The 22,402-nt window shown below is 42.4% G+C and overlaps 1 protein-coding gene across 1 annotated transcript in view; it reads left to right on the top strand.

Annotated features, from left to right (window-relative positions):
* Positions 1-22,402, top strand: part of LOC146773037 (purine nucleoside phosphorylase-like) — a 166,821-nt gene that overhangs the window by 115,366 nt on the left and 29,053 nt on the right. Inside the window, exons 3-4 of the mRNA XM_085637905.1 lie at positions 7,020-7,123; positions 11,490-11,665. Coding sequence (XP_085494031.1) covers positions 7,020-7,123; positions 11,490-11,665 — 280 coding nt within the window. The remainder of the gene's footprint in view (positions 1-7,019; positions 7,124-11,489; positions 11,666-22,402) is intronic.

Genomic DNA, 22,402 nt, shown 5'->3' with positions numbered 1-22,402 from the left:
CTAAATGCATTGCTTTTTTGCTCACCATGACATTCCAGTTTGGACACTACCATATGCAAATCAGTCTTGACCCTGCACCCAATGGGAACAGTCCAGCCCAAACTGCCAGCCAGGTCCTCCCTGGACTGGAAACAAGCATCCTAGGACCGGTTTCAGGCTTTCAGCTCTCATCAGCCAGGATAGCTTGACTCCAGTGACTTGGAGAGCACTGGACCCAGGTCTGGGCATACCCGTCCCACTCGGGGTGACAAATGCAAAAACAACAATTGATGGACAGAAGGCAGAACAATGTCATACATTCACCCCAGTACAGAGATCTGGGCCTAAATCCATTGTTTTTTTGCTCACCATGCCATTCCAGTTTGGACCCAGCCATATGCAAATCGGTCTTGACCCTGCACCCAATGGGAACAGTCCAGCCTGAACTGCCAGGCCAGGTCCTCCCTGGACTTGGAACTCGCCCTAAGTGTGCCGGGTATGCCCAGACGTGGGTCCCGGGCTCACTGTGCCACTGGAATCAAGCTATCCTGGCTGATGAGGGGTGAAACCCTGAAACCGGTCCTAGGATGCTTGTTTCCGGTCCAGGAAGGACCTGGCTTGGCAGTTCGGGCTGGTCTGTTCCCATGAGGCACAGGGTCAAGACTGATTTGCATATGGCCATGTCTAAACTGGGGTGGCATGGTGAGCAAATGAATGATGGCTTTAACCCAGATCTCTTGACTGGGGTGAATGTCTTGATTTGAGCTGTATTTTGTCCATCAACTGTGTGTCTACCGATTAATATTGAGGCAGATGTCCCGAAGGATGTCCGAAAATGAATCCCAGTCCTTCTCCATGTGGACGATGCAGTTTTAATTGCCCACACAGCCAAGATCCTGCAATGTCTGTTAGATTCTTTTATTACCTTTATGTAAAATGTGGATCTCTCCACTAATTTTAAAAAAATAAGTTTTTATGGTAGCTGGCCCCAAAAAAGAATTCCTGCAACCTCCATACGCAGGGCCAAGTTTTAGCCAGGGTGGATGATTTCTCTTATCTGGGTCTTCTTTTGAACTCTGGCCTTAGCTGGACCCCTGTGATAAAGAAGTACGGGAATATTCTGCAAAGAGCCATCTCTGGTGTGCACAATTTTGCCAGGCGAATCAGGCACAAGCCCCCAAAACTTGTCTTAGAGGTCTATAAGGCTAAGTGCATCCCGATGGCCACTTTTAGGTGTGATATCTGGGGGTATGCTAACATTGATTCCATCTAGGTAATTGAAAACCGGTTTTAACAATCTCCTGCCATTACTCCAAGGTACTCCCACTGAAATTGTCCTTGTGGAACTGGGTTTGGACTTTATCTCTGACTTCATTCGTATTTGTCCATTGCTCCCATATGGTGCTCTGTTTGGTATGAAGAGGATCTTCACCTAAACAGACTTATCCTCCAGGACTGTTTGCCAATAGACAAATCCACCCAGATCCCGTGGATTTCATACATAAAGAATTTTTTCTACGAACTGGGCTGTTAAGCTCTTTTTCTCAATCCCACGGGTATTGCAAAAAATACTTAATATGGGTTAAGCAGGCCTTTGCCCAGAGAGTGGCTGCCGAGAGGGAGAACTCTGCCTTAGGAAAACAGTCATTCTGAAGCTAAATACTAGTTAAATCAGCCTTGGGAATGGAGCCGTACCTTTTTCTGGACATGTCCAGTTATCTTGGCATCTCTTAACTTTCCTGAGACTGAATATTTTTGATCAGTTGTTATTTCCAAAGGGTGTTTGGTTTTCTCAATCAACTTTACCCCCTTGTACTTGTGACCATGCCTCCATTTGCACTTCTATGCATATAGTTTTCCTTTGTCCAAAGTCCTCTGCCCTGCGACATGAATTTATGAGACGTATCCTAGCTGCACAGAGATTTAGGCAAATTAGACCAGCCTTTTTATATCTCCAGTTCTTGGCCACTCCCAAACTGTGCTTCTTTGTTTCCCACTTTCTATCTCAGGTTTTACATGCATCCCGCTAGTATTGCACTTTGTTTTGTTGTGATTGTTGTTCATATATATTTATGCATTGATTTGAGAGTTTATTATTTTAAGTCTGTTTGTTTTATCATGGATACATTTTTCACTGTACGCTTGTATGATTTTCTCAGAAAATCAAATACACTTTTAATTAATGAAAGAATCTCCTATACCTACACCAAAACATTTGTCAATAGGAGTGGTAGTAGTGATTTCTGTTCCTAAAATTAGGTAAGCCCAATGTAAGGGCCAAGAATTTTCTCCAACGCTAGTGAAAAGCAGAAACGAGTAATGACAGTATTAGTTCATGGAGTGGGGGGTAATTGATCCGGAGCCTTAGCAGACCTGTAACAATTTGAGACAAAGGAAAACCATGGGCCCATGGCGATGGATCGCTGCAGGGAGCAGATGCTTTTTCCTCGCATCTAAAGATTTGCCTTTTACGTAACACAGGGAAAGGATTTTATTATATTCCTAACCCTAATACTGATACTTAACGCCCTGAGGAAGCCCCTGGCCAGATGGCTAGTGTAAGGGGGCGAAAGACATGTTGGCTGTAAAATGGTTTTCCTTTGTCTCAACGCACTACGAAATAAATTGGAATTGGTTCCAGAGAACAAGTGATCTTTCTTACTCGTTCTGGCACATCGACAAGTAATGACAGTATTAGCCAGAGTCAGATGAAGATCACCGAACAATGAAGTTGCCTTGTGTACTTTCTAAGGAAAGTAAACAAGTCATGTGAGGAACACAGCATCAGGTTTTGGCTGGTCTGCTTCTGAAAGGCAATACCTCCCACCCCCTGGCAAATATTACTGATCAATTAGCTCATACTTTGCCGATGACACACAACAACCAGCTTCTATATGTGAAGATGAGGGACGTGGCCCTCCCTTGTTTTCACATCTTGACAGGTCCTGATGAACCTGCGCTTTCTAATAGATGATAGTGGAGTAAGACGCAAGAATAATAGTTAGGTAAAGTAAGGGTAAAGGGTAGAGGGTGGGAAGGGAAGGGAATACCAATTACTGGGGATATGGGAATTTTACACTAAGATTAGGTCAGTGAGAATCATTGCCACCGGCTGAGTCGTGCATCAAGAGGATAGAGGGGTGATACTCCAGCAAGAAAAATAGTGATGGTGCATATATGGGGTTCCTTTTTAGGTTGAAGCCTACCAAACAGTGCAGCCGCCTGGTTTGCAAAGACTTTTTGGAGACATTCTTAAAGCTTCTCTGGGAATGTATTCCACTCATTGCTCACCACTGGCTTTGTGGTTTGTAACTTATACTTGCTTGCTTGCTTTATTTTTCTGTCTTTATTTGTTTTAGGCTGTCCATCAGGTCTTTGTCCCTCTCATGGAGCATACCCTATTTACTATATTCTTGCACAAGTGCTTGCTTTCTGTAAACAGGCCTTTACATTTTGGTCTTAACTGGTCACATTTCCTGTGCATTCAAATACAGAGGTCAAATGTCAAGCTCTGTCTCCTGAGGGAGCTTGATGTTTACTTTACTTTCTCTGTCTGAAAATTGGGAGGATTTAAGTGTCAATCATGATGGGAACTGGGGGTATGTTGGAGGAAGGCTGTACAATGTTATTTTTTTCTAGCAAACAACAACATTTAAATGTCTGAAAATCAACTGTGCAAATATTTCAGAATATATCAGAATTAGGAAAGCACTAATGAAGCAAATTTTGTTTGTAACTTTAAAGTATGGTGGAAATATACATTTTAATATAATCAAAACAAATCAATACACTAGGTGATGCCATTTCCACATATTATGGTTTGTGTGCTGTATAGGATTGTAAGTAAAACTGTATGTCTGTGCAAATGTAATGGTCATTTCATTTGAAAATGTGTTGTCTATAATGGTGGTGCACTACCACGCCCTCTACTCCATGACACTCTACTTCCCTCTACGCTATGCCACTCTGCTCTACGCCACTCTACGTAACACCACTCCGCGACACTCTACAACACTCCACTGCACTATATGCCACTCATCTCTATTCCCCTCTGTGCAACTCTTCTCCACTCTACACCACTCCACTCCACCCCACTCTACTCTACTCCACTCAATGCCACTTCTCTCAACACCACTCCACTCTATGCCACTCTACTCCACTCCACTCTGTGCCACTATGCCATTTCACGCTTGGCCACTTTACGCCACTCCATAACACTCAAATTTATGACACTGGTTTACTCTGCACAACTATTATTACTACATATTATAAAACAAAACCCTTTCAGGCATAGAGTGACACATAAATTATGCAAAAAAGAAGCAGAGAACTCTGGGTAGTTCTCAAGTTTATGTGGAAAGCAGCTCCTGTATAGAGGGCTCTCAACACCAGCGACACTCTACATTTGCTCACCTCAAATGTCTGCTTTTCTATCGAAGTCTTTAAGGATAGGATTAGCACAGTGCGATCCACGCCGAGATAGAAAGGGACAAAATATTTTGCCATTTCTACAGCAAAGTCTTTAAGCATAGGATTAGCACAATGCTATCCATGTTAAGCTGTAAAATGGCCAAAGCCTTTTTCCACTCCAGGCGCAGTACAGCTTTGGATCAGTAAAATACCATCCAAGCCAACCTGAAATGAATAAAAGCAACCCCCTGACACGTGTTCCGCTCTCATTAGAGCTCTTCAGAGAGGTATAGCTTTGCCTAGACACAAGGGAGCACTCAGTACAAGTCAAAACAAAACACTTTCAGGCATGGAGTGACGCATAAATTATGCAAAAAAGAAGCAGAGAACTCAGGGTAGTTCTCATGTTTAGGTGGAAAGCAGCTCCTGTATCGATCACCCTTAACACCAGCGACACTCTAAATTTACTCACCTCAAATGTCTGCTTTTCTATCATTTTACAGCTCGGCATGGATAGCACTGTGCTAAACCTATGCTTAAAGACTTTGCTGTAGAAATGGCAAAAGGCTGTCCCTTTCTAACACGGAGTGGATGGCACTGTGCTAATCCTATGCTTAAAGACTTTGATAGAAAAGTGGACATTTGAGGTGAGCAAATTTAGAGTGTCGCTGGTGTTGAGGGTACTCTATACAGGAGCTGCTTTCCACCTAAACTATAGAACTAGCCAGAGTTGTCTGCTTCGTTTTTGCGTGTATATATATATATATTACCTACTGGCGGTCGCCAGTAGGTAGTTATAGTTAGGACCACGTTTCCATAGGAAAACCTCAACATTCTATTTTGAATAACTTTGGCGCCGGTCGACGAATCCTCGCGAATTTCTCAAAATAGGTGGGGCGCTACGCTCCGCTCCTACCCTGAAAGTCTCGGGGGGATTCGTCAAGCGGGGGCTGAGATAAAAGGGGGGTCCCAAAACGCGTTTTTCCCATGCATTTTTCCATAGGACCTTTAGAACGAGCTACAGCCCGAACGGCTGAACAGAATTACTAGAAATTTGGCAGAGAGGTAGTCCCTAGGTCAAGGAAGTGCCTTTTGTAGGTTTGGTGTAAATCTGTTCAGTAGATTCTGAGAAAATAGCCTTTAAATCAATATATATATCTGAGCCCGCTTACGGTACGCTTACCGTACGCTTACGGTAAGCGTACGGTGGCGTGCGCGAGCGCGATTCTGATTGGCTCTTAGATCTTAGTAAACATTCGAATCGGCAGAAACCAGGAAGCGGCGTCCGCCATTTTGTCTACCGCACTGAGTGTTATGTATCAAACATGATGGCCAAAAACATGTTATGGGGATGTTTTGACAACTCCCTCTCACATAGTCATGTTGAGGGAGTCCCCAAACATCCCCCAAGAGCAAAAACGGCATTATTTTTTTTTCGGCAATTTCGCGGGGTACGCTTACCGTACGCTTACCGTAAGCGTACGGTAAAAAAATAAAAATAAAAAAAACACTATCCACACTTTCTCCACCCCTTGTGCAAATGGTGGCCGAAGGCCACCATTTGTGCATGGCTTATCAGAGCACAGAAATTTCCCAAAAAATTTCAACAGATTACCTATCACAAGGAAGCGCATAATATGTCCTCCATGTGCGCACGGTGCGCGAAGCGCATCGTGCGTACATGGCCCATCTAGCGTAACGTGGGCACGGCACTAACTGCGTAAAGTGGGTGCGCGGTGCGCGAAGCGCACCGCGTGCTCACTGTGCGCGCACGGTGCGCGAAGCGCACCGTGCGCGCACGGAACGAACTGCGTTAAGTGGGCGCGCACGCCACGAATGGCGTAAAGTCACTTAGCATTTAAAAAACCGTACAAATTCACTGAAAAAACCATAGGTTTCACACACGTTATAGTTAGGAATTAGCATTTAAAAAACCTTGCAAATTCACTGAAAAAACCATAGGTTTCACACATGTTATAGTTAGCGGAAATTTTACTGATAAAAAACCAATGAAATTGCCCCGTTATAGTTAGTGCTGGCAACTATAACTCACGCGACCGCAATCTTCTGCTGATGACATATGTGTCTTTATGAAAAAAAAATATTTGTAATATATGTATAGCTAAAAATGTATGGAAGAAGACATGGGCAAATAAGTGTCTAAATACAGTATTAGCATCAGCAGAGGATTGCGGTCGCGTGAGTTATAGTTGCCAGCACTAACTATAACGGGGCAATTTCATTGGTTTTTTATCAGTAAAATTTCCGCTAACTATAACATGTGTGAAACCTATGGTTTTTTCAGTGAATATATATATATATATATACACACACACACACACACACGCACACACCCACACACACACACACACACATATATATATGGCAGGAACTCCTCTCGTAGTGCAATTGCCGCGTCGAAGAACAGGAGCCCGGACCACAATTTCGTGCGATTCAATGTAGTTTATTGGCAGCTCAACTACAAACTGCAGCCATGATGCGTTTCGAGCCCGTAGGCTCTTGATCACATGACATATATATATACATTCACACATATATAAAATACACAGTGGATCTGCCTCTGAATGCATACTACATCCGTCCCAAACTCACTGTCTTCCCTCTTTCAGTGTCCGGACATGCCGGGAGGCTGGTTTTTGGAACGCTCAGCGGAAAGGCCTGTGTCTGCATGCAAGGTCGCTTCCACTTCTACGAGGGACACTCAAGCAGCACTGTGAGTCCACCATAAGGACCCAGAAACGCAATGGGGTGTAGATTACCTACTCTGGTTCCTAACATGTTCTATACTTGTATCCCATTAACACAGAGTATGAAAACCACAAATGTATTTGGGTTCTGATCGTTCACGTCACCGCTTGCCATCATACCTCACACCGAATTGTGCACGCAGTACACCACAACTGCATCCAAACCACTACATCAATGTGACTACTAGAGAGAAAACAGCAGTATTATTAAAACTAAGTACAAATGCATTACATTTAATTTCAGGGTACTACATTTTAGAGTAACGGGTAACAGTTGATTGAATGATAATAACTACAGTAAAAAGGTTATGGTTAAATAATAAATGTAATTTAACATATTTTAACTTAAATCAATTTAAAAAATGAGTTTAAACTGATTTAATTTAAGCTATTAAAAAGTAATTCAATTTAAATTGGTTAGGGATTGTGGTTAAATTTATATTTATGAAGATTATTTTTACATTTATATATTTAAAAATAGAGAAAGGATTATTGTTAGTTTTAGGGTTACGTTGAATATAATATTTTACTTAAATTAACCTTAAATTAAGGAATTAGGTCATTATGTGGGTTAGGCTACGTGTAATTTTTTATTATATAATTTAACTTAGATTAAGGGTTAGTATTAGTATCAGGTTTGAGTTAGGGATAATAATTTCATTTATTTTGAATTAATGTACATGATTTAAGTGTTAGGGTAAGAATTGTGGATTAGTAATGGGAAAAGACAGCTTAATTTCATGACAATTTATTAAAGGATACGTTTAGTATTATTGTTACGTTAAGGGTGTTCATTTAATTTATTTTCATTTCATTTATATTAAGTTAGGGTTTAGCTAAGACAAATATTTGATTTAAATGTATTAAGGTATACTGTTATGGTTGGCTTACGATTTATATTACGTTTATTAATTACATTTAATTTAGGGATGGGGATACAATTCAGGTTAGAATTAGGTTAATGAAATAATCAATATATAAATTATTCAAAATATTTTTTCTTTGAGTACAAATATTGGTACACTTGTAAGGTGGGGTAGCGAGGTACAAGTTGTTATGAAACACTTTAAAACTTTCCTTAATGATATAGTGACTGTTGACATAATGGCATAATTGTAGTTTTATCTTTGGGTAGTGAACCTTGAGCAAATAACATACAACTGTGCAGGAAGGCTGGACTCCATTCTAAGCTGAGTGGAGTGGCAAGAGGTAATGAGGGACCAGTGATCGGATTTCCTCTTGATTATCTTTTTTCTGTTACAGGGTCGAAATTACTTTGCTCAATACCTCAGTACACCTAGAACTAACCTGCAAGTAGGGACTGGAGACACAGATGCCTTAACAGAGGTGATGAGGGAGGGGCATACAATGAACCTGATACTGTCCACTTACTCTGTGACTCTATAAAATGGGCCAGTAATCGCCACTCTCAGAGAAGATCTCTGGCTGATCCCAGGTTTGTGTAACCAAGTGCTCTACACACAGATCTTAGATGCTCTCATTTGGATAGTATACTCTCATTTTACGCTAATTTTAGTACAAAAAATAAATTTCTTGCAGCTTTTTTTTGTGTATATTGAATACAATCATTTTAAAGTCATAGGATGCTTGTTAGACCCTTGTGTGTTTGAGTTCTGTACTGTGTTTAATATATTTAAATAGTGGAAGCCTTCCTCTTGTCCCCACACCTGACGCTACGCATAGGACCACTGGAGTATGGCTCTTGCGTGTTTCGAGACTCTCAGTGTAACATGCAAGAGCTCCTGGGCTCAGATCGACAGACGAAAACCTATCAGGCTGCAGAACTGATTATCAGGGATTGTTACACTCACAGGGTACTTGGGATGCTGCACACAAACGAGGAACTGTAGCTCTTGCTATCTGGTATTCCTAGAATCTTGAACACTGCTACTCCTATGAAGTCTGCACAGTGGAATACTCATGACCTCCCTTTTCTTCTACCCGGTGGACCGTAGAGAGCACCTAGCAGTTTATGGATGATACCACATGTGCTTCCCTCTGCACAGGGTGTTGGCTGCTAAGAATGCCCTGGAGAGACAATGCTTCATAGCTTCTTTGAGACTCAAGTGGTAGTTATGGATTAGTGGTAGCAGGACCTAGCACATGGGAGGAGGTGTAAAGGTAGTTACCAAATTTAATATTAAACAAGCATAACCAAAACTCATCAGCATTGTATCTGTGGTATGAATGATTGCGGTATGGCTTTCAGCTGTTTCACCAGCTTATCTTACAGCAGATGTTAGAAGTTTGGTTAGGAGAAGCAGCCAGAGGAGAGCAAAGGAGAATTGGTTTTAGGTGTTGGCAATGCAGGGGAGACTTTGCTGTAGCCTAGAGACAATTTTTATAGGACTATAGAGGCCATGGGACAGCAATGGGCTAGGTACACTGCCCTTCTCTGGATGACACTCATTTCAGTACTACAAAGGCACCAGTGTTGTACCTCAGTGGTAAGTAAATTAATGTCAGATAAAGAAACAAAAGGCAGAGTGCATTGAAGGCTCCATTACCTTCGATACAGTCATGTTTTTGTTTATATTTGAACATTCATTATAGCCCATCTTTAGTTTCTATGGCCTATGATCGAGAAGGAAATGAAGAACTATAATGAAGGCTTCCTCTCCACCTGGCCTTGTTATGAGATTTAAACAAAAAGAGAACTGTATTGACAGCAATGGAGACTTCGGTATAACCCACCCATCAATACTATGAAGCAATAAGAAAACAGTACTTGATTTTAGGGGCACTTATGAGACGCCACCGCAGGATAGGGTGTGTCATGGCTATGTGAGGGAGTATCAGGTATAGGAACAAGGAGTTCACAGGTGAATTAAGGGATGAAAGGCAGGCAGAGAAAGGAGGAACACACAAGGGAAGGAGAAGTGAGACTGGGGTCAAGGAGCACAAATAGGAACAGAGCAAGACACAGGGGAGGAAGCCTGCAGGAGTGGATATTCAATTCTTTGGCCCCTCATTCACTTCAAAGTAAGCACTCCATTGAAGGTAGAAAGATACACCATAACAGCCAATAGTATCTGATTAAGAGGAGGAATACTACTCTTGGCTGAGCCAAGCTGTGACTGACAAAGTCTCAAACCAATGGCTGAAGTAAGCTGGTACAAAAACACTAACAAATTAAAGAGGATGTGCATAAAGCCCCCTCTAAACATATTGTAGCTAACTAACAGTCTTCTTGAGAGCTGCACTGACAGAGGCCGAAAAAAGAGTTTCCAAACCTATACTTGAACATCATGAGGTGGAAATCCTCATCCTTTAAGGAACATGGAATGCGATTTTTGCACAGGACTGGGTGTGAAACATGCACAATCTCTTGCAGTAGCTGTCAGGACTGGCCCAATAGAACAGTCAGGATAGAAATTGCAAGACCTGGCCAATGCTCTAGAGGGCAGCCTAACTCCTGTTCAGTAGGGTAAGGGATATCTTACCTGATATTCTTTCACCTGTGTTTAAGAGAGGTGTCCTTGTGTTTCTTCTTTTCTTTCTGTGGCTCCACTTGATCTCTTCTACGGAGGTGTGCTCCATTGACTTGGCCCTTAGGCATAAATGCAGACAACAGCCTCTTGTGTAGTCAGACGGTCTTTTTTGCTGTGCTGGTGTCTGTTGTCAAGGTAGGCAGGCAGTCAGAATTAGCACAATGTTTCACAGGAGGGACACTAAAATTGTCCCAACTGGGGAGGAACAATACCTGTTGTTAAAGGGTGCCGGGTCCACAGTCTAGAACTTGAGGCGCTTCTTGGACAACAGAAAGGGAGGTATGTAGAAGCAACAGTATAAGGCTTCTGCTGTTGCAGATCCCAACCATGTCCTCCTGGGGTATCCCTGGGGATTGGAGACCACTTCCCCTCGTGACAGGTTGAATCTGGAGGAAATTATTTAGAAATGCAGGTAGGAGGTCGAACTACTCACTAAGCAAGACGGGAGGTAGCTCTGTGAGTATCAGGGGTGTTGGCCACTGTTAGCTCTTGAGCAGTTGGAAGCAATCAAGGACAACCCTGTTTCCAAGGCTGTATGTGCCTTTTCCTCTGAGGATGCTGTGTTCGAAGGTCATTGGAGAGGCGTGCATGATAGACCAGTCTAATTGCAGGTCAGTGCTTGAAAGACTTTTCCCACCCCGAAATTTCCTGAATTTCATTGGCCTCTATCATTAGAACAGCAATGATGCATGGTGCACAGATGTGGTGCAAATGCCCACGTCACTGAGTCTCTCCTCGCTGACCCAGAACAGAGCTCCGGTGTGACTGGTGCTAGTAGCTGCACTGCATATGCTAGGCTGAGGCATGTCTTCTCTTGCAGGTCGCCTTCCCCATCCGGGTGTTCTTCCTCCTCGGGGTGGAGACTCTAATTGTTACCAACGCAGCTGGGGGGCTGAATGACAAGTATAACGTGGGGGACATCATGTTCATAAAGGACCACATCAGCATGCCAGGCCTGGCGGGGCAGAACCCACTCCGGGGCCCAAACGATGAACGGTAAGTCCTTTCCTCACTTGGTTTTGTTCATCTTTCAACTTAACTCTCTCCTTTCCTCCGTCAAATTTTTTTTTCCTCCATCTCCCTTGATTCTTATAGACTTTCTTACCTACCTTACTTCTTTCCAGCAGGGCTTCTTGCCACCCTTTCTCTCTTTATATGTCCCTTCTTCCTTTCTTTAATTTCATTGTTTCTACTTCTATTTTTACCTGCCTCCTTCTCTACATACCTCCTATATTTATTCTCATCTCCAAGTCCTTCATTCTCTTTCAACTTCTTGCCTCCATTACATCATCCCTTCTTCTCTGCCTTCCATCTCCTTCCCTTCCTTCTTCCTTCCATCTCACCTTCATCCTTCACTTCTTTCTTTTCTTCCATTTCTCTTCCACGCCACTTGACAATCTAACCCTTTTGTTCTCACTCCCTGTGCATCCATCAATGCCGTCACACACCCGCTCCTGTTCCACACGTCTTCAGATAAAAACATTGCAATACTATAACCTTATAGCCCACTGCAGAGGGCTATACCAGTTGTTAAAGTCCATAAACCCAAGTTATAGGCCTGTGCCTATAACGAGCTAGAGTGCCTTTGATAGCAGGTACAGCCCAAGGCAGAAGGGCTATAAGCCTATTAGAACATTTTACCCACTAAGGGTAGAATATCTAAAGTTAAAAAGGGAGAAACAGAAAGCCAAACACTGCAATGTTGGGGCAGAAGGCTTATACAGCTATTATAAGCCTGAAGCTACCCTCAATTGAGCTCTAAGCATTCAAATATTCTAAAAATGAATATTCCTTTCTAAATTGCCCGTTGCTGCCAATTTGGAGGGTAACTCCATTTACCAGATGGATCCAGAATGTTGCACACAAAAAAACAACTCAAATTCCAGTTATGTTTCAGCTCCCCACCTTCTAACAGTAGGCAAAATCCCTGAGTGGTAAAAGGCACAACAATGGGAAACAACATTTGTTACTCAGTAGCGAAACACATTATTCCTCATTTATGAGTGCAACATTTGTAATGGCCTGGTTTTGCCACATCCCTTGTCAATCTTTGTTGCATATGTACTTATGGGTGCAGAAATAAAACTCAGGGAGTCTTGCATCACTTATAATTATGCCCAAAGTCTGAAAGGCCTATTGACTTTGGCTCAGAAACCACTACACCAGAGGCCTGATAAAATCACCATGGTTAGTGCAAACAACATACTCCCTCTGTAGGCCTCCTTAAGATGTGCTACTGTCACTCTACATGAGTCCTTATTGTTCCCTCAGAGGTAATACTGCTTGACTCTCTCCTAATGAGAAAATTGAGGATTTATTGAGAGGCACTGATCGGGCACATAAGAATGCTGACCCACGCCGCGAGATTTAAAGCAGATGCTACTTGGTCCAGCTAACCTCAGCTGGAAGAATGGCCTCCTCAGATCTTTAATACAAATACGTGTATCATAGACAGTTATTTTATGACATCAGTAAAGGAGCCCAGATGACATGGATATTAAGAGTGGATCGAAGGACAAAAACAGGTAAATATGGTGGCAACATCACATTTGCCAGATAGAACTTGTACTTTCTCTTCTACTTGTCCATCTCCTCCTAACTCCATTGTCTTTGGACGCTTCCAGTGCCTTATGCAACTAAAATATCTCACTTTCTTCCCACGGTTGACTAAGAAAGTGACATTTAACACATCACCATATCTAAAATGGCCTCTCTGCCCAAATTAGCTTAGGCTTCTGAAGCTCTATGTGCCACACATTGGACCCAAAAGCTGTTGCTTGCATGAGATTACTGAGACCTGCCTCAAACTAGATAGTAATCCAACTCTGGTCAATGTTCTTGCCTCTATGTGTAAGATTCTTTCTTCAGCTAGGACTCACAGGGTGAGGAGAGAGGGTTGTTGGGCTCGGGGGAATTGGTGGTGTTAAACTTCACAATATGTAACAAATTAAAATTCATGTCTGTGTTTGAAATTTTCACTCTGCAATATTGGTGTTTTTACTCTTTGTTTTAGGAAATGTTCCATTCTTCAACCTACTTTACTTACATGTAATGGATACTATGATTTTCTCCTTTTTGTTGTTTGGAAGGGAGATGTGTTATAATCTTTCCCTCCCTCATTATTTCTCTTTCTCCTCTCCCTCTTCTTCACTGTTTCTGTTTCCCCCGCACACCTCCAGCAGTGGTGTGCTCTGTTTAGAATCTTAGAGTGGAGCTCAACTTAGAATATTGGTAATGTCTCCTGTCAGTGGGGAGTTTGAAGACATGGTGTATGCATCAATATACCCTATTTGATTAATTGTCTTTTCAACAATGGCGACGATGGATCTCCCCGCCCCCTGTCTGTGCTCCGTGGAGGCAGTGCCGTCTCTCCCTGCCTTTGTCCTATGTCAGTACAAGAGGCATGTGCCTGCTTTCGCTTGACACAATCAGACGAAGCGTGTACCTTCGTTCTCTCTCTGCCTTCATATTGATGCCAACTGAAGTGGTGGGTGCCAGTTTCACCGTGTTGCACCCGCCCCAACATTTTCGCTTTTGCATCCGTGAGGAGTCTTATCATTGCCTGTGATCAAGGCTACGCAGGCGTCTAGCCCTTTATATTTATCAGGAGAGGAGATGGGTGGGTTTTGTTTCTTTTTCTCTGCTTCAGCATATCAACCTGGTCCTATAGTTAAGGTTTGGAACTTAACCAATTAATGTTCTTCTTTCTCGTAACAGGAATTAACTTCCACAGGAGAACAGTATATAAAGGTTATAAATGACTGGGAGCAATATTTTGCTCTATAGAAACTTCCTCTGCAGTGGTTGTAGTAATGTTGGCGGGGTTGGGGTTGTGATAATATTCAGTGCGAAAATTGTTCTTTATTGTATTATTGTTTCATACCTATACTGTTGAAGTGTTATAGAATTTATTACTACTTTCAGGGATGGCTGCTTCTAGTTTGAATCAGCCTCCGCCATTTCTGAGTGAGATTGGGAAACCAGAATTACCCTGGTAAAGATGGATCAGAATGTTCAATTCTTATTTGATTGCCATAGAAGGAGAACATGTTTCTTCAATATGTAAACAGCATATATTGTCACATAATTTAGGGGTGCAAGGCAGAAAGGTACATGAGGACATTGTAGACCATGTGTCTGATGAAACTATTGGAGAAGATAACGATTTGGAAGTTTTCCAAACCACTTAGGATAAGTTAGAAAGCCGCTTTAAAGAAACAACCAATATGGTGTTAGAAAGGCACACATTTTTTAACACATCAAAATGGAAAAATTAAAAAGGTACTACATATATTGCACTTTTGAAAGGTCTTTCAGCCACATTTGAATTTGACACACTTACTTATTCTCTAATAAGGGACAAATTAGTAAGGTGTGCCTTACTAATTGGTCCCTTATTAGAGAATCAGTAAGTATGCCTAATTCAAATGTGGCTGAAAGACCTTTCAAAACTGCAATATTAATACAGGAGTGAAACAAGGGTGTGTACTCACATCTATCCTGTTCTCACTCTATATTATTGATGTTGTTGATCGTCTTAACAAGTGTAGTCATCACTCCCTGAAGCTACCGTGCTACTTTTCGCGGACAATACCATTCTGGTCTCACAAACGCTGAGGAGTCTCCAAAATTTACTAGACAGCTTCAACACGTATTGTATTGGAAAGGGACTGGAAATATATACCAGAAAGACAAAATACGTGGCTATAAAACCTCATAGGACTTTTAGGAGAAACATCACAGTTGGCCAATAGAACTTGGAGCTGCATCACACTTTAATTATTTGGGTATAACACTTCATTCCAGGCTATTGGGGAATCCCCAAATAAATGAAGCAAAAATGGTTCTAGCACGTCATAAGGGCAATTTCTAATAGATACAATACGTCCACAACTAAAACGATTACACCGGCCCTAGAGTTTTACACACATAAAGCTCAGGCAGCAGCTTTATACGGGGCTGAGTTGTGGGGCATATATAACATAAAACAGCTTGCCCTTAGCGAGAACAAATTTATAAGAGGACTTTTAGATTTACCAGCAGTGATACCATTAATACCAATGTACCATGATCTAAACTTTAGGCAGATGGAACATGTTGGAATTTTGAGGCATACGCTACTGGATACAGTAATCGATACAGGAACCGGCTCATTACAGAGATGTGTAATAATCAAAGAAGAGGGAAAGAGAAGCTATGGTCCATCCGGCTTCCAATGGTTAGTTATAAATCATGGGTGGGAGAGAGAATGGACCACTTGTCCTGTGTGACCAGGGTCTTTCGGTAGTGTCCGTCATTAAAAAACCCTCATACAAGTACACAGGTCGATGGCGGTATATTTTCATTCTCCGCCTTTTGTGTACTGTTTCAGCGTCATCATTGGGTCTTTTTCTTTGTAAAATGCTGACCTCCGCCTGGAGGGAGACCCGCTGGTACTGTCAGTAGGGGTCAGAAATAGAGGTGAAGATGTGCTCGTGGTCTTGTGAAATGATTAAAATCCCTATGCCACTTGTAACCTCAATGATTTATTAGGGAGGCAGTGAATTGGGAGATTAAAATGAGGTGTCGTGCGTTTCTTAGAACGAGTTACTTATCTTACGCACTGTTTAGGGTCAACATGTTTCAGCCCTCTGTGTATTCTCGGGGCTTTCGTCAGGACCGAAGTTAAATAGGCAGAGCCCCTTAGGCTCTGCAGAGAGAGGTGTGCTCACCACTCTAGAGTTATCAGGTCAGACCAGTAGTATCTGTACCTTATAGGCGTTTAATTGAAAAACTTCATGGAGTCACCGGGGGGCCTCAGAATACCGATTATTTTCAGTTACCCCCAGTGATTCACTTGTGCTGGCTCTCACCACGGTGCTCCGAATGACGCCTAATTCTGAGGCCCCCCGGTGACTCCATGAAGTTTTTCAATTAAAGATCCAAGAAACATCTAAAGCAAATACATTGGGAATATGTTTGGAACACTCTACACAGCATTCCAAGCTTAGGTAGCTTGACAGTGAAATTTCTTGCTGTTATGCCAAGCCTAGATTTAGAGGAATTCCTAGATACTATCCAACCTCATCTGGCAAAAATACCTTATTTGAAATTTTGCTATGATATTTTGAAAAATTAAAGTCTACACTACAAAATGGAAGGTATCTAACAAATCTGATGATGAATGTACTTGCACTCTATGCACTTTAGAACATACAGAAAGTGTTGCATACATTTTGTTTTTTTTGCACAGCCTATGATAAGATCAGAAAGAAATGGATTCACCCACTTTGCCAAAACGGAGCTTTAGGAAGTATCAAGAGGCTTTAAGAGTCCTGAAATGTGGCACAACACTTTACATAATTTTCATTCTGAGTAGATATTTGCAAGCAGATAGATTGGCACGAGAACAAAAAGGGTTTGAAATTGTAATAATAATCTGTTATTTATTGGTTTTAACTGAATTATGAACTATATTGACACCGGTTGATTGTTACAATAATCATTGCACGTACTGTACTGTTTCTTTGGCTAAAATGCACATTTTATGCAAACGTTTAATGGTTTTTAACATAATAAAATATTGACCAGTAAGGTGAGCCAACGATCAGAAGGTACAAGAGAAACGTTTATCATTGAATTCTAGTCTTTCTGAGGCCATCAATATCGCAAAAATTATTGAACAGACAGCCTTATGTATTAAAGAGATGAAAGTAACTTCTGACCCACAGAAAGATAATGGAGAAGTTCATGAGGTTGAGGATGAGTGCAAAGTAAAGGATGTACAATTACAACACAACCAACCTAAAAATAGTGGTAAATGGAAATGTTTTGGATGTGGTAAAAGAAATCATTTAGCTAAAAACCCAAAATGTGTGGCAAGGGGAGTAATTTGCAGGGACTGCAATAAAAGAGGCCACTTTGCTAAAGTGTGTAAGGAAGTAGGAAACAAAGTACATTTTATCAAATCAGATGAGTGAGCAGGGAGATAAGAAATATTTTTCAAGTGAGTTCTTCTGAAAATGATGTGAAATGTGTGTACCCCACTGGTGACATATTGTTGGATGGAGTAAAGGTGAAGGGTTTTGCAGATCCGAGTCTCCCCATACACTCCTATTGACAGCAAACCATAAAATGCTCATATTCCTTCAAATAAAGATGATGTCAAATTATTTTTGGGTTTGGCAGATTACATGTCCAGATTTGTAAAAAGAAAATGTGTTGACCAAGTCCAACCCATGAAGGCATTATTAAAGAATGATACCATCTTTGAATGGAATGTGGAACAGAAAAAACTCATTTGAAAAAAATCAAAAATGCCATTACTCATGACTCAAGACTGTTGACCGCTGATGCTAGTAATAAGGGTTTAGGAGCTACACTGTGCTGTGTAAATTGAGGGTGGGGCTGAAAGAATTATTGCTTTTGCCTCAAGGACATTAAAAGGTGGTGAATTTAACTACTCCACTGTGGAAAAAGAGCCATTAGCCTGCTTCTGGGCGGTAAACTATTTAAAATTCTATTTATGGGGTCTACCACTGCACGTAAGAGCTGATCATAAACCTTTAGTTTCAGTATTCTCAACAAAGGATGTGGAAAAAGCAACTCCACATATATCCAAATGGATTTTAGGGGAAACATCCAGAAAAACAAGGCCAGACTCACGAGTTCCGGAAGCCCGCAAGCCGAACAACAACTTGCCCTAACAACGACTTTAGCTTAACCACGCATGTGCGTGGTTAAGGCAAAGTCGGTCTAGTGTTTGATGGGCGGGAGAGAGGAGTGTTAGAAAGCGAACAGGACAGGTAAGAGGGGTTTCAGGGTAGTTTTCCGGGGGTGGAGGGGTACGGAGTAGTTTTTAGGGGGTGGGTGGTTCGGGTTAGTTTTTAGGGGTGGAGGGGTTAGGGGTACATTTTAGGGGTGGTGTGGTTCAGGGGGTGAGGGGGTCGGAGTAGTTTTTTTGGGGGTGGGGTAATTTTTAGGGGGTGGGGGTTTGGAGTAGTTTTTAGAGGGTGGGTGGGTTTGGAGTAGTTTTTAGGGGGTGAGGGGTGTATTTAGGGTTCATGGGGAGGAGGATGGGGGTGGTAACCCTAGCCATGGTTAGCCGTTTACCATGCATGCCTTTACAACGAAAATTCGTGGTAAAGGAATGCGTGGTAAAGCAATTTGTATTTAAGACGCAGTCGTTGTAGAGACTGCATTGTAAAGGTAGGCAGGGTAGAGGAACTCGTTGTTCCGACATACAACCGGATTTTAGGGTTATAAGGATTTCATTTCAAAATGGAATATGTTCCAGGAGTGAAGAATTTTGCAACAGATTTCTTATCTAGGATGCCCATACAACAAAAGAATGGGGACATACCAGACCACTGTAACCCTTTATTATCCATTTCTGTTTCAGCCATCATGAAAGAGGAATGGTTGAATTAAATGTCAACGGGTAAAGTACTGACTTCAGTTAAAGAGAATATAGTAGAGGGATGGCCAGAAAGATGCAATGTTTTACCTACCGATTTACAACCTTTTCGAATATAAGAAATGTTTTTTCTTTAAAAGGCGGTCTTACCCTCAGACTGGGAAAACGTGTACATCCTTCTGGACTGAGGGAACATATTGTTGACTTAGCCCATGAAGGTCACCTAGGGAGGAGGAGCTTGACCATTGTTAAAAAGACGATGAATCTAATAAGGTAAGAGAAAACAGCTTTATTCAAGATGCATACTCCATGTCTCCTAGCTGACAGGAGATGTTACCAACATTCTAAGTTGAGCTCCACTCTTAGATTCTAATTGGAGCTCACCACTGCTGGACGTGTGCGGGGGAAGAGAAACAGGGAAGGAGATGGAGAGGAGAAGGAGGAATAATGAGGGAGTGAAAGATTATAACAGCCATATTACTGGCTTTTTGATAGTGCCCAAATACAAATGGCATGACCAAGTAGGACTTTGTCGGCCAGGTAGCGCTTTAGAGTACCATCACTGGCTGCAGCCGGCCTTGACGGGGATGCGTAGTTGCCATGGGAAGGATGCACGGTTGCTTTAGAGATTATGGATGGCCTTTTGCATGACTCATGGTGGTGTAGAGTGAGACCTTGGTTGGATGCGGTTTAGTGCTGTGCGTAATGCTCCTTAAGGTGTCTGTGAGAAAGCAACCCAACCCCCCCCGGACCCTTGACTTACCTCCCGCTCCGCGTCCATGGTCTCCATTCTTCCTGGGTGCTGATGATGACGACGGGGGCTGGGAAAGGAAGCAGACAGTAAGAATGGACTGTCATTCAATTCTGCAAGACGAAGACACATCAACCCAGCGGTCGGGCCAATCACGAAGCAAGGGTGTGCGACAAAAGGCCCAATCAGAAATCAGAGAAGGAGGAGAAAAGGAGACGAAGAAACAGACGAAGGGCAACAAGGAGGAAGACACCGCCAAGGAGGAAGATGCCACCAAGGATTAAGACGCCATCAAGGAGGTCACCATTGGGGAAACCGCTGCAGAGAGGAAGACCGCCAACAGAGACGTCGCCGAGAATGACATTACCAAGGAGGAAGACACCGCCACCAAGGACGCCGAAGCCCAGGGAATTCCGGACATCCGGTGTGAAGAATTGTGGTCCCTGGAGGAAGCGCAGGAGCCGCTGCAACTCTGGAGAGTTGCAGCAAGAGGCGGTACGTGATACAGGAAAAAGGTGAAGGTTGGGAGGTCGGGTAGTAGGTTGGAGCAGTGGGTTGAGTGACAGAGTCTTGCACCCTCACTTCTAAAAGGCCCCGAGCTCCAGCTAAAATCTTCTTTAATTTTTTCAATCACACCTTTCCACCCCTTTGTGTCACCCCCCCCCTTAAAGAGCACAACAGCGAACGTAAGGAAACTGATAAATAGATCATAAAGAGAACCTGAAAACAGGATATATGCCTACGACCTATAATATATATATATATATATATATATATATATATATTCACTGAAAAAACCATAGGTTACACACACGTTATAGTTAGGAATTAGCATTTAAAAAACCTTGCAAATTCACTGAAAAAAACCATAGGTTTCACACATGTTATAGCTGGACATTTCATTCGTGAAAAACCAATGAAATTCCCCCGTTATAGTTAGTGCAGACAACTATAACTCACGCGACCGCAATCCTCTGCTGATGACGTCAGATATTACATCACTGTATTTAGACACTTATTTACCCATGTCTTCTTCCATTAATTTTTAGCTATACATATATTACAAATATTTTTTTTTCAGAAAGACACATATGTCATCAGTGATGTAATATCTGACGTCATCAGCAGAGGATTGCGGTCGCGTGAGTTATAGTTGTCTGCACTAACTATAACGGGGGAATTTCATTGGTTTTTCACGAATGAAATGTCCAGCTATAACATGTGTGAAACCTATGGTTTTTTTCAGTGAATTTGCAAGGTTTTTTAAATGCTAATTCCTAACTATAACGTGTGTGTAACCTATGGTTTTTTCAGTGAATTTGTACGGTTTTTTAAATGCTAAGTTTTTTTTTTTATGCATTTTTTGCCGTGCGCGTACGGTAAGCTGACGCTACGCGCTCCGTACGTCATAAGTACGGTGCGCTTACGTGATACGTACGTGATGTACGTACGCATGCGTACTTTTTCGGCAACGCGTACACGCATGCGCGTTGCGCGGAACCAACGTCGCGGTTACGCGGGTGCGTGTAATGCGCATGCGCGAGTGCGTCATACGTACGCGCCCCGTAAGCGCTCCGTAAGCGTTACGTTTGCGCATGTGTACTTGTTTACGAGCGCGTACCGTAAGCTTACGGAGCGCGCACGGTAGGTCATGTGACCCACAAAGAACACTTTTCATTGGTTTAAACTACTTTCAGTTCCAGAAACTTCCAACACCACACCCATTCCCCTCATTACTGCTTGAGATCCCCTAGGAGAAGGAGCTGGATTGACATTGAGATACAATGGCAGAACAGCAGACCTCTTCTGAGAGTGAGGCTAGCAGCACCACCATCATCCAGAGAAGGAGGAAACAAAAGAATTCTTTTGTATGGGAGTATTTTACTTTTCCAGAGGGGCAGAAAAAGGTCAATGCTCCATTGGTCACTTGCACACTTTGTGACCGTGTTTTATCTAGAGGAAATCCAAGGAAGAAGTATTCCTTTGGAAATCACTCTATGATGAGACACCTTAGGGATAAACATCCCAGGACCTTTGCTCGACATACTGGACAAAACTCTTCAGTAAGTCACCAGAGCCCAACCTCAGAAGCTCAGCCGAGTACATCATCGGCAGCTCAGCTGAGCCCTTCCTCTGAGGTGGGAGCATCACCTTCTTCTGCTCCTGTGGACATTAACCCTCGATTTCGGAGGGTTTCGATGAGGTGTACAACATGTTGTGGTCTTATTGTTTTTGGGGAGACCAGTGTTTCCCTTATTAACAATAAGATAGACCAGCATGTTTGTAGACGCTCATAATATTCCCATTCTTTCTTTCCTCTATCCCTGTATTAACCCAACGGCTCTTTTAAGAGCCAACCTTACCTCACAATTTTTTTTTTTTTTAAGCTTTCTTTTTCAATCTTTTTTTTTTGCCGTGCGCGCACGGTACGCGTAATCGTTACGCAAAGTTCGCAGAATTTTCCGTTTACGCCGTGCGCGTACGCTACGCGCACCCCGCGATTTTTTGAAAAAAAATTTAAATACATTTTTGCCCTTGGGGGTCCAAGGCTAGGGGGTCAGGAACTGTCCAGCCTGCCCCCTTTTCA

This window comes from Triturus cristatus, chromosome 12, assembly GCF_964204655.1.
Source record: "Triturus cristatus chromosome 12, aTriCri1.1, whole genome shotgun sequence".
NCBI classification, from domain to species: Eukaryota; Metazoa; Chordata; class Amphibia; order Caudata; family Salamandridae; genus Triturus; species Triturus cristatus.
The sequence above is the reverse complement of the archived record's forward strand: the minus strand, read 5'-3'. Positions and strand labels throughout refer to the sequence as shown.